Source organism: Synchiropus splendidus, chromosome 3 (genome assembly GCF_027744825.2).
Source record: "Synchiropus splendidus isolate RoL2022-P1 chromosome 3, RoL_Sspl_1.0, whole genome shotgun sequence".
In the NCBI taxonomy this organism is placed as follows: Eukaryota; Metazoa; Chordata; class Actinopteri; order Syngnathiformes; family Callionymidae; genus Synchiropus; species Synchiropus splendidus.
The window spans coordinates 34298933-34312192 of NC_071336.1; the positions used below are offsets into that span (position 1 = coordinate 34298933).

Consider the following 13260-nt stretch of genomic DNA (forward strand, 5'->3'; position numbering starts at 1 on the left):
TCTCAGTAGCAACATGGAAAATCCTGCATGATGTCCAAAACAAAGAATGCTAACTTAGCTTTAGCTGTGATGAGTTCCATGTTTTGATATCATCTACTTTAGGAGCTGTTGTTGTCACGTTTTAGTTGTTTGAAATGACTAAATGCTAGCTAGCTTTAGCACATGAATATCCGTGGACATTCAAATACGGCTACTTAATAATAGCATCGTGTGATTCTGAAATCTGCTTCATCTTTGGATAAAAACCTGCTACATTAGCACATGTTCACATTAGCTTCTCGAGCTACAGACGTCAGATTTCCTTCCTCCCCGCCAGGCCTCAGAAGAACATCTGGCACGGCTCCACCAGCAGGGGGCACAGAGTGACGGACAAACACTGCGAGACGTGGCGCGCCGACCACGTGTCGGTCGTAGGACAGTCGTCCAGCTTGAGCGCCGGGCTGCTCCTGGGCCAGCAGACTCGCAGCTGCTCCAACGAATACATCGTCCTTTGCATCGAGACCCACAAGACGACTTAGTCACCACTTGCCAGTTAAGCTCAAGGAGCGGAACACGGCGGGCCACGATTTGGGGGCGTTGAAATGCGAAAGCCACTTTTTGTCAGGACAAATCGAAAAGCAGAGCGTGTGTAACGCAACAAAACTCTTCTTCACGTCGCTATGTACGACATCGTAGTCTCAAAGGTTTCTCACGATCCATAAATTCTAAAGTTACCAATCTTCAGCGGTAAAATGATTTGGGCTAGTCGTGTTTCGTTACAAACGTAACGCACCGCATTCCAAGTATGTCGTAATCATGTGTTTCCGAACTAACTTAAAAATCAGCCTCTAGATCAAAGTTCCATCTGTCGTACCTTATTTTCAAGCAATTCAATTTCTAGCTAATTCCCACATTTGAAACACGACATAAAATCCAACATGGCGGAGCATAATGCCATTTGTATTGGAGTTTTAGTCAATTTCACGGAAAGGAACGTTATTTCCCCAAATTGTATTGTTTACAAGTCGCCACAGCGATTGGATCCGCCCCCCCAGCTAAGACGCGGCCCGCCGTCCGTCCACCGACGTCGTTGTTTTGAATGCACTGTACTTCCTTTGTTCTTTGTCGTGTCGTGATTTTGGCGAGGCGCTCGGCCGTTATTTAATTTAAGTTTATTTATGGCGTCGTCGCTGCACATATACGGTGAAACCGGATGATCAGAATGTAATTTATCTTTTGTGCGCGACGCATCGTCGCGATTTCCAGACCAGCGTTTTCATGTGGAACAAACCAAAGTGAGCACATTTTTGTACAAATGTTGGTGCTTTGTTGAATAAAGTTTCTCCTCCTTTCATACAGCCGCGCCTTCCTCCTCATTTGCTCGGCTTTTTTTGTTTCACTTTTTTCCTTGTGCTACTGTTTGTGTTTTTCATTTTTATCTTTATTTCCGATGATGGTCACATTTTTGATGGAAACCATCCGAATAAATGAGAGCAGACATGATAGTGTGACTCAGGATGTGCAAGTTTGAAATACATTTGTATTGTGAGGAAACGCGGCTGTGACACACGTCAGCATCAGCACGAGCGAACGCAGAGAGTTGCGATGTTTCACGGTCCACGCTGGACAGTTGAAGCCCGACTGGTTTGGTTCTCTGCACTCTTCCTGTTTTCCTGTTCCAACGAGGAAATCTCTGGACTTGTGTTGCACAACTGCCAGCAAGACGTCAAACACAAGGCCAAATGAGTTGTAAACGTTCACCCTTCGATTCTATGGAATGGAGCTGTTTAATCGTAGAATCTTTGTTTTCCCTAAAACGTGAGTTGTTGTCAAGAAGGATTCAGGTGCAGGAGTGAACTGTGGATGAGTTGATGTGACGCTCTGCTGAAGGGGAGCGACGATCAACATGTTTTTGATTCCTGCTGACGCTCGAGTCCAGGCCTGTCGTGGGGGGTGTGGCGGGCGGCCCCCAGTCCTCCGCTCCTCAGACAGAAGATGGCTGCTCTGCTGCTGCTGCTGCTCGCCGCCGCTGCTCTACTGCAGCCCACCGACGGCCAGCAGCCCTACGATACGCTCCCGGACTCCTACAAGGCCGGAGTGGACCTGGCTCTGGAGAAGCTGCGGGACCATGCCGGGATCCAGAACCACTTCCTGTTCTTCAGGAGCATAGCCAAGTCCAGCATCGAGGTGAGCCCAGACCCGTCGACTCTGCTGGTCTGCCTTTGACTCTCTGGACTCTCTGCTCGCAGCCGGGATACGGGGTCACCTTCATCTACCACCACTTCCACCTGAAGGCCACCAACTGCTCCAGAGGGACCAACGACACGTCCAACTGCCAGTTCCGACATGACAGAGTGAGTGACAGCCAGACGTCTCCCCTCATGTTAGAAAATCAAACTCACTCAAAAGACCCTCAAATATCAAGAGAAGCCTCAGGTGCTTGGTACAAATTACATTTTAAAAAAAAGTTTTTTATGTGCATTATGGAATGTGTTTTGACTTGAGTTTATTGCTTCTTTTGCAGTAACTCAGTAGACCACATTAGTTTTCATATTTTCAGTCCTATTTCATCTGTTTATTGCTTTATTTTTTATAAAAATTAAACTTTTTTTCATCGCTGCAGACAGAAAAATACAAAAGAGACATTGTATATTCGTGTATTTTTGCAGTCACAGTTTTATTCTTCTCTTCCTCAAATGGCCGTCCGTGGCCCACGAGCCGCACCGTGGCTCCCGGGCGCGAGCGTCGCGTGTCCGTCCTCTGAGCCCTTGTGTCGCCCTCTCCGCAGCCGCTGATCGACTGCGGCATCTGCTACAATCTGTTCGACGGCGGGATCGAACCGGAGCCCAGACCGTACGTGCACTGCATGCACCGGCCGCTGCTCACCGAGGTCAGTCCCTGCCGCCCTCCCGCCTCCGCTGCCGCGCTCTGACCGCGTGACTTGTGCCCGCAGGAGATGAAGAGCAAGCGGCTGCAGCACTGCAACGCGCTCGGCCACAGCAGAGGCGCGCACACGCTGCTGGCGTCCACCGCGGAGAGTTGAACCGGCAACCCACGACCGCATGCGCAAAACCTTTTTTTTTTTTCTTTTTAAAAACAACCGTAAACACTTCAACGTGTATTTTAATTGTTCCCTTATTTTTTATTTTTTTCATTTAGATCACAAATGTGGGGGAACACAACAACTCTACTCCTCTTTTAACTCCTCATTTACACTGCAGAACAAAGCTTGTCACAATAAACATACAGGATAAAATGCTTTGGGTTTTTCCATTTATTTATATCATTTAAAGATGTCAAGTTGGTTTCAAACTCATGAATGAATCGTTATTATAGTTTTATTGTTGTTCCACATACAGTTGAAAAACAACATCCTCAGACGTTGCTCTTAAAAAGGTGCAAAATAAGGCGAAGGAAGAACGTAACAATGACGTCTGTCGTGGCTGGAGAGCGACAGACTGAGTCCAAACCGTGACGAATTGTTCTGTTGCTGAGGTCACGGGGGCAGCAGCAGGAGCGAAGAGGTCCAGACAAGCCTCCTCCTGCTGCTCAGGAGGACGTCCGTGGTGTTCCCAGGTCAGAGTCACGTCGTCTCTCCGGCGCTGTGTCCCGGGCCTCCTCCTGGCTCGCGCGTCCGAGAGACATCCCGACAGGAACCACCCTGACTCAGCAGCAGACCTTCTCCTCTGAGTCTCTCCTGGATGACACAGCTTCTCTCTATAAGAGGCAACACTTGTGTCTGTGTTGTATTTATTACCAAGACTTTTGGTAATAAATACAACACAGTATTGTATGTATGTATTCATTTAGTTTTGCATTTCTAGCTACACGTCCAATCATTTTTTCCATAAGTTTTCCTTTTGACGGATGGAAAATGGAGTGCCATAATTCGGAAATAAATTATTTTCTCTGCTTGCAAAACCTTTGTTGTGTCTTATTGTTTATTACATTTTAAAATCTATTTTTTTAATGAATAAGGGACGAGGAGCGAATCAGAGAAGAGGAACATCAACACTGAGGTAAATGTTCCGCTACATTTTGTCTCCTGGTTCTCCACAGTTGTCCCCTCCCGTCACTCGTCATTTTACCGGATTGTCGCTGCTTGTTTTGCGAATTCCTTTTTCATCGTCGTCGAATCTCGGGTTTAAACTTGTAATGCCATTTTGTGTCCAGCGTTTGAAGAAGATTTCATCCCTTCATTTCTTTCAACATCCTGCCTCCTTTTCACTTCCTGATTCCAGATGAAACCGGAATCCTAATTCTCTGGAACCAAATGTTACGCACACTGGCGTGTATTTTTGTGCAGTCGAACCTGCTGACTCGGTGATTTCACGCTTCAAGGATCCGTGTTTGGTCCCCTGCCTGCGTTACTCACAGTTGCAGACGTGGTCCCCCACGAATCCAGGCTGACCCTCGCGACCCGACGCTTGTTATTCCCGACTTGGCTCGCTGCCCCTGATCCCTCACGGTGGAGGAACTGAGGCGGAAACTTGGACTCTCAAATGTTGCAAAACTCCAGCGAGAGAATGTGTTTTGTTCTGACAAGCTTGCATCTGCAGGCCCCGGGGGCCCGGCGCGCAGGGGGCGTGGCTTTCCAGGAACTAGGACGGTAAACAGTCGGAGGGTCAGTTCGTCTGAGAGTCTTGTTCTGGCTTGTTTGTGGAGGTGAATCTCTGCGAGGAACATGTGGTCCGTCCTTGTGCTGCTGTGTGTGGGCGCCCTGCTGGGCTCGGCCCGGTCCCAGGACCCCTACAGCCAGCTGCCCGACACCTACAAGCTGGGAGTGGACCTGGCCCTGGAGAACCTGCACTCTCTGGAGGGCGTTCAGCACCACTTTCGCTTCCTGAGGACGCTGAAGAAGTCCGACATCTCGGTAGGAGACCCTCATGTTCGTCTGCCCTGATCTCTTCCAGCGTCACACAGTAGAGGCTCCGGACCTGCTGCCGTGACTCAGCAGATTCATAGAATCTGGGTCAACATCAGGAGACTCTCCTCTGGCGTCCACCTCAAGGCTGGATTCTCTGACCCGAACTGTCGGCGGCTCGGGGGTTCCTCGGGCCGACCATGCTCCTGAGGTTGAGGGTTCCTCTCACTGCTCCTCTGTGGGACGACCTGTCTTACCACCAAGTCATGACTTCTGATGTCTGGTTTTGACAACCTGACTCTTCCCAGGTCGACTTTGGAGTCTGGCAGACTCAGGTCTTCCACACTCAGAGTATCTTCCTCAGGACACCCATTAGGGATCAGGTGGCGACTAGCCTCTGGGTGGTCACGTCCTGAACTCCAGAGATGTTCTGCAGTTCAGTCTTCTTCTGCCGAGGTCTGCGTCTTAGGTCCATTCTGAGGCGCCCCTGAACTTGTCTAGCATCCAACTGGAAATCCAAGGACCAGTTCTTCTGGCGCTGGTCCACAGTTGAGTACCTTCTGGTCTCCAAGAATTTTCCTCAGGAAGCTCAAGGTTGACATTGAGGTCCTCTTTATGACTTCAGAGACCATGGTGCCCCCTTTACTGTTTCTTGTGGGGCCCCTCCTTAGTGATGTTCTCACTGAAAACCCCCTTTGCTCTTAGGACCCAAGAGGTGACGAGCCCCGTTACACGGCTAGTGTTTAGGAGAACCTGAGTAAGAACCGATACCAGGCCAGTAAAAGAACCAAAAGTAAGACCCGTCATCAGAGGAACCTCCAACAGGGCAGGGCCGTCCATAAATCTTTGGAGGAACCTAAGGGAGGTTCTTATCGTGGTCTTCTAGAAGACAGTCTTTGGTAGCTCTGGTGGGGGTCGGGCTCAGGATCTGAGTTCGGGGGGGGGGGAAGGGAGGATTTTGGTCTACAAAGTTGGGTGGTCTCCAAGTTTGAGGCACTTGAGTTTGGATCATTTTCTGCTCAACCTTTGCCCTTGTTTGGCCCCACAGTCTGGATTCGGGGTGACCTACTACTTCCACCACTTCTACCTGAAGCCCACCAGATGCCCGCGAGGGACCACCTTCTCCGAGCCTGAGCGCTGCCCCTTCAGGAACGACAGGGTGAGTCTCCCCGGCGGCGTCTGAGCGAGGTGAGCCATCCAGCAGTGACGTCATCTTCCTGCTCCGGCAGCCTCTGATGGACTGCGCCGTCTGCTACAAGGTGAGCGCCGACCAGATGGAGGCCTCCCCGAAACCCTACGTGCACTGCATCCAGAGGCCGCGCCTGACGGAGGTGAGCGGGCCGCGGGGGTGAGGGCCTCCGTCCAAGCCCTGTCTCATGCGCCACTCACTGTTCCTCAGGAGATAAAGAGCAGCAGGACGGACCACTGCAGGAAGCTCAACTACAACAGCGGCGCGCCGACTCTGCTGGCTGTCTCCATGGGCTGAAGCGCAGCCTCACTTCTGACCACTAGGTGGCGGAAATGCTTCGACAGCCACTGAACAGCGGAATTGAAAACAGTATTGTGTGGAGAACAATCTCATGAATGTTGCATTAACCATCGACTAACGACCTGTGACGACGTCCTTCTGTTGTCTGGTATGACGTCACCGATGCGCAAGAAATGCGTTTTCAGGTGCCAAATAAAAGTATGTAACGAAAAATCTAATAAACAAAAGATACAGTGACGGTGTCCCTCGAAACCTGGTTTTAATTCAATGTGACGACATAACAACGGTCAACACCTGTAATAGCGCCTTGACAGCAGCAGGTGTCGCTGCTGCTCGGCCTCAGACTTGCGGTCCGCCTCAGCGGCGATTGACGACAGAGCGCAGTGTAGTAACAGGACAGTACTTCAAGCAGTTGGAGGAGAAGACGGTTACGTTGAAATTCTAACAGTTAAAAGTCGTAATATCAGGTCAGGAAGAAGTCACTAAAATAAGGAGTCATGATGGTTAAGTCGTGACTCTCGTGGTAGTAGAAGAAACAGTCAAAACAGCACCAGCTGTAGTGATCATAGTGTTTCTTTTTATCTGCAGTGATGGTGGTAATGGAATCAACAACAGTAGAAAGGGAGTCAAACTACCGCCGTCAGTAGTGATACTGCGAGTGGCACTGGTGCCAGAATAAACAGAAGCTGAAATAGTGAGATGCAATATTTATAGTAGGGATAATAATAGTGACACTACCAGCAGAGGTAATAGTTCCAGCCCTCAGACTGTTGAATTCGTGAACAGCCTTGTTGTTTGTTTTATTTTATTTTATTTGTTAACAGCATTTCGAAGCACTTTCCCAGTTGGTGGAACCCCCACAGACCATGGCAATAAATTCTGATGGAAGTACTTGGACTTGGCATAGTAGTGGGATTAAAGGAACTAAAATGATACACGAATAGATTCATATATTTATTGAACAATTATTTCATCAGGTAGGTCGCTTGAGAAGGTAACAGGTGTTGAGTTGAATTCTGTGTTCTAACAGTAAAAGTATTGCTCGAAGAGTAGTTACAGAAGTAGACAATGGTGAAAGCGGTGAAACTGTCTGTAGTCGTGAGCGGAAGTTTGCAAAGCAGTACAGCAAGTAGTTGTAGTGGGGGTGAAAGCAGCCGTCCTGTAGTAGTAGTAGTTTTGGTGGTGGTACTGTAGTTGCACAAGTAACAGTTGAAGTTGAAGTAAAAGTAAAATCATTTGGAGCAATATTAAATAATATTAAAAATAATATTCCAGATCTTAGTGTAACTTCAAGAGATAACATTCCAGATCTTAGTGTAACATCAACAGATAATATTCCAGATCTTAGTTTAATTTCAAGAGATAATAATCCAGATCTTAGTGTAATTTCAAGAAACAATATTCCAGATCTTAGTGTAACTTCAAGAAACAATATTCCAGATCTTAGTATAATTTCAAGAGATAATATTCCAGATCTTAGTGTAACTTCAAGAGATAATATTCCAGATCTTAGTATAATTTCAAGAGATAATATTCCAGATCTTAGTGTAACTTCAAGAGATAATATTCCAGATCTTAGTGTAATTTCAAGAGATAATATTCCAGATCTTAGTGTAACTTCAAGAGATAATATTCCAGATCTTAGTATAATTTCAAGAGATAATATTCCAGATCTTGGTGTAACTTCAAGAAACAATATTCCAGATCTTGGTGTAACTTCAAGAGATATTATTCCAGATCTTAGTGTAACTTCAAGAGATAATATTCCAGATCTTAGTATAATTTCAAGAGATAATATTCCAGATCTTGGTGTAACTTCAAGAAACAATATTCCAGATCTTGGTGTAACTTCAAGAGATAATATTCCAGATCTTGGTGTAACTTCAAGAGATATTATTCCAGATCTTAGTGTAACTTCAAGAGATATTATTCCAGATCTTAGTGTAACTTCAAGAGATAATATTCCAGATCTTAGTGTAACTTCAAGAGATAACATTCCAGATCTTAGTGTAACATCAACAGATAATATTCCAGATCTTAGTTTAATTTCAAGAGATAATAATCCAGATCTTAGTGTAATTTCAAGAAACAATATTCCAGATCTTAGTGTAACTTCAAGAAACAATATTCCAGATCTTAGTATAATTTCAAGAGATAATATTCCAGATCTTAGTGTAACTTCAAGAGATAATATTCCAGATCTTAGTATAATTTCAAGAGATAATATTCCAGATCTTAGTGTAACTTCAAGAGATAATATTCCAGATCTTAGTGTAATTTCAAGAGATAATATTCCAGATCTTAGTGTAACTTCAAGAGATAATATTCCAGATCTTAGTATAATTTCAAGAGATAATATTCCAGATCTTGGTGTAACTTCAAGAAACAATATTCCAGATCTTGGTGTAACTTCAAGAGATATTATTCCAGATCTTAGTGTAACTTCAAGAGATAATATTCCAGATCTTAGTATAATTTCAAGAGATAATATTCCAGATCTTGGTGTAACTTCAAGAAACAATATTCCAGATCTTGGTGTAACTTCAAGAGATAATATTCCAGATCTTGGTGTAACTTCAAGAGATATTATTCCAGATCTTAGTGTAACTTCAAGAGATATTATTCCAGATCTTAGTGTAACTTCAAGAGATAATATTCCAGATCTTAGTGTAACTTCAAGTCCTCGAGGTGCCAATAAATGACATTTATTACTTTTAATATGACATTTATTTCATATTAAAATGATGATTGTGACTGGTATCGGGTTCTCCCCGCAATATTGGAAACCAATATCACAGAATGTGTTGACAATATTAGCGGAAATGTGTTTTTTGAATGACGTGAGTTGAAGCAGACACGTTTAACCCAGTGGCAATAAACCATGTGTTCACTTCACGACAGAAGATGTGATGAAATGACGTTGAAATGAGTGAAATATATCGTTTCTATCAGCATCGGAAATCAAGTGTTTGGACAATAACGGCATGCATGGGACCACAGTGTCCCACTGACACATGCGCTCTTGGAGCCGCTGGAGTCCTGGCGACTGGAGAGTCCTGGTCTCAAGTTGCTTTGGCGGCCATGACAGTCTACCTGCTGCACCTTGGTGACGTCACTGACCACGGACACAGCGTGACTTGAGGACGCAGATCTGACCTCACGCCGTTAACAAAGCTGGTGAGAGGAGCGACTCCTCCGCGCCGTAGTTGCCGTAGCGACCGGCTCCGCGACAACACGGTGTGCGCCGCTGCTGCCGTCTTTACGGTACTGAGCTTCATCTCCGCTCCCGCTGCCTTCAGCCACACACCGGCCATGACGTGAGAGGGAGACGGTCGCGAGCCAACCCACCTTCTGACTGCGGGAGGAGACGCGCGCAGCCCCGGAGCCGGTCCGCCTTCACTCGCACCCGCGCCCCAGGCTCGGAAAGCCGCCATTGGTGCGTCCTCGTCCGCGGTGTCGTGTCACTTCTTCCGGCAACCTCTCGCGGGGGGCGAGGGGGTGTGGCGTTCGGGTCCGACTCCATCCACCGCAGCGAGGCGCAGACAGACACGGGCGACGGAGGGGAGACAACCTGCTGTCCTTCGGCGGGAAAATGACGATGTCCGTCCCGGAGAGAAAGTCCGGCTCCGAGGGGAAAGAAGAGGAGAGCGAGGATGAGAGCGAGATCCTGGAGGAGAGTCCGTGCGGACGCTGGCAGAAGAGAAAGGAGCAGGTGGGTGGGTGTGTTTTTAGAAACGTGCGTTCTGCACTTGGAGCTGGAAACATTGATTTACGGCGCGTCATTGAACGCAACACTGCGCTGCTCGCATTCACGCATCATATCGACTTAAAAGACGCGCGTGTCCGACGAAACCTGGCTCAGCGCTTGGACTTGGAGATAAAAGATCGTTTCCTTCCGCTGTGCAGATGTCGCTGGCGAGTCACTGTCATAACGCATGCTCATATTGACGCTGTCGCTTAGCAAAGTTACCACAGTGAATTCCTTTGATCGTCCTTGAATGGCAGGAGCACCCGTTAGTGCTCACACTGGTGCGGCAGAATGCTACATTCTGCACTGGAATATCACTTCAAATGTTCGTTTCAGCCGGTGATAGCGCAGAGTCCGAGTACCAATGATTAAAAACGCTTCATTTCCTGTGAGAAGTCAACACGCTTTTATTGTGAAATTAAATCGACATGCTATTTCCGGTTAGCAAATTAGCATAACAATCGCTCTGACCCGAATATTCAGTGAAAGTCATTAAAAATGTCCTTAAAAATGACCGTCGACTCGTTTGAAACCCGTATTTGACATCATCTTTTGATGCAGCGTTCTTTACGTCGTAAATATTGAAAGTATAATGGAAGGAACATGGTGTGATTCTGGTAACATCCACATATATACTGGAATATAGGCGCCTCACATGATTTAGTGCAGCACGTATTCATCACCCCGCTGTTTTGTTTCTCAGCTATTATGGAGTAAGCGTTTTTTTAAAACAAAATATTTATTCAGCGTCCCCTTTGAAACTGAATGAACTCCTTTCAACTGTGGAAAATGATGTTCTTGACATGTTGCACTGTCATGAAAAAATGATGCAATAATCTTTCACTCTATAAATAAAATATGATAGCATTAACTTGACACGAATTATTTAGCAACGATGGTTTCATTCTGTTTTATATAGAACTATTTCAAAATCATGCCCAAACCCCCATTGAATTGACTGTAAAATAAGATTAGACCATTCTTGAAGTGTTGCGGTTAGAATTGTGAATCAATGTGCTGCATATTTATTAATAATATGATAATGATGACTCCGATGAGGAACAGTGGAAATGTCTTTTATTTTCCGTATAAAGCCTGAACGTGTAGATGTCTAATTCCTTGAGTCCTGGTGGAGAAGCACAACCTCTCTCCCACCACTGAGGAGCGGGGAGACGTGATCCCGTCTGGGATGTTATTTATCCTTCGGCAGGCAGGACACGGTGTACGGCTCGACGTTCCCGACATGAAACCATGGGAACCGGAGCAGCCTTTAACTCTGTCTCCTGTGTTATCTGCTATTGTGAGGAGGTGGGCGTCGCCTCTCCATCGGCTCCGATAGAGAGCAGAATTCAAGTTTATCTGTCGGCAGCACGCGCCGTCTCACACGTGCCTGTCTCCCCTCCATTTCTCACCATCTGTCTGCTTCTCCTCGCCGCAGCCATGTTGCGACCTTTGCTCCTTTATTTTTGTCGTGTGTGTGTGTGCGCGGCCTGATTGCATTATGATGTGGTGGTATCATGTTGCCCGGGATCAGGATCTGCACCTGGGTCTGGGGACGTGGTTCCTGTCATCTGACTTGGACCTGTGCTGCACACGCTCCCCTTCATGTTCTCCATTTCCAGCTCATGGCAATGAAGGGTGTTTTGTAATGTGTTTTAAACACAAAATAATATAGAAAAATATATTATTGTATCCACTTTTATGTCTTTGTCCTCTAGTTGTATTATTGATATTCAATATTTCTCTAAATTATTTGACTGTTTTTCAGCTTCTCTCATTCAGAAATAATCTGGTAACACAGAACAATTTGTAAATTAAATTTTTATATTTCTACAAAATAACAATTATTTATATTTGTGTCTGGTCACCAGATTAGTTTTTTATTTATTTAAAAAATGATAGTTTATCTTGTTGGATTTTATTCATTCATTTTTTCCACATGTGAAAAAATATTGGTCGGAATGTCCATTGTATTTATTATTCTGCAGTGACATGTATTTACTTTTTATTTAATATTTCATTTTATTGTTTAAGACTATTCTTTTTTCCCTATTTTATTACATTAACTGATTATTTTATTGATGTAGAAGTTTAGTTCAGAAACATCTAATACAACTACTAAGAAATATTAATAAATAAAATAGTAAATATAGTCATTTATTTGATTCTTTATGATTTTATATTAGTATAATATTACATGAATATTTATTTTTCAATATATTCAATATATATTTATTTATCATTTAGAATGATTTTAAAAAAATCCAATAAAATGTTCTCATCTAAACAAATTATTCTCATATACTGAAATGTGGTCATCCAACACGTGACGTCTGGAGCTGTCGCTGATGAAGTAAAAGATCTTAACTGACGTCTCCCCAAACCGCGCAGCTTAGCCAGTGTTCTCTGTCGCTGAAGACGTTCAGCAGCTGTCAGTCAAAGGCCAGAACACGCCTGCACAGATAAAAAGCAATGATCGTTTTCAACCTGCTCCTGAGCCACTCACCGCTGTACACAAAGGAAATATTATCCAGGTGGTGTGTGTGTGTGTGAGAGAGAGAGACGTGCGCTCGCTTCCAGTGCTCGCTCAGTAAATAAACCAGTAGGTGAAAGTTCAGGCGCTGCCATATTTGTTATTCCACTCAGGCATTAAAATAAACTGCAGCCAGTCGTCACATGACGTGACCCGGTTTCTCCACAGAGCTGGAATTCTCTCGTATCCTTAAATCGACTTCTTGCCTCGAGCATCCGCGGCGCTCTCTGGACGCCAGGTAGTGAAGCAGCCAGTGTTTTCTGATGCGGCCTCTCAAATGCGTTTCCAAAAGTAGCTGCTGGTGTTGACAGCCCCGGTTGTTCTGACATAATCGCCGCTCGTCCTTCCAGGAATAAGATGTTGCGGCTCTGAAGCCTCGCCGTGCTCTGGCTGCTTCCTTTTCTCTATAATTAGACAATTCGCTGCCACGCCAGTTGTTGCTCAGGTTTCCTCCTGCGAGCTCGCGTCCACTGCCATTGGAACAGAAGTTAGAAAACAGTGACATTCTTGTGGTGGCTTTGTCTCTGGCTGTGCGAGACAGAAACCTTTAAACAAGTGCTGAAAGATAACCGCCCGCATCATTTGCTGCTTAGCATCTGTCGGTTTTGTTGTAGAGATACACAGATTTTTGATGTTGATAACGTCAC

At 45.5% G+C, this 13260-nt stretch overlaps 2 protein-coding genes across 5 annotated transcripts in view; both read left to right on the forward strand.

Annotated features, from left to right (window-relative positions):
* LOC128756552 (collagen alpha-1(XVIII) chain-like) overlaps positions 1-1337 on the forward strand; it is a 45898-nt gene extending 44561 nt beyond the window's left edge. For all 4 annotated transcript variants that reach the window (XM_053861181.1, XM_053861180.1, XM_053861178.1 and 1 more), the window contains one exon: positions 317-1337. In XM_053861181.1, the coding sequence (XP_053717156.1) occupies positions 317-518 (202 nt within the window). In that variant the 3' untranslated portion in view covers positions 519-1337. The remainder of the gene's footprint in view (positions 1-316) is intronic.
* An 8219-nt stretch (positions 1338-9556) lies between these two features.
* Positions 9557-13260, forward strand: part of LOC128755200 (nuclear receptor-binding protein 2-like) — a 31558-nt gene continuing 27854 nt past the window's right edge. The window contains exon 1 of the mRNA XM_053858305.1: positions 9557-10044. Within this exon, the coding sequence (XP_053714280.1) occupies positions 9925-10044 (120 nt within the window). The 5' untranslated portion in view covers positions 9557-9924. The remainder of the gene's footprint in view (positions 10045-13260) is intronic.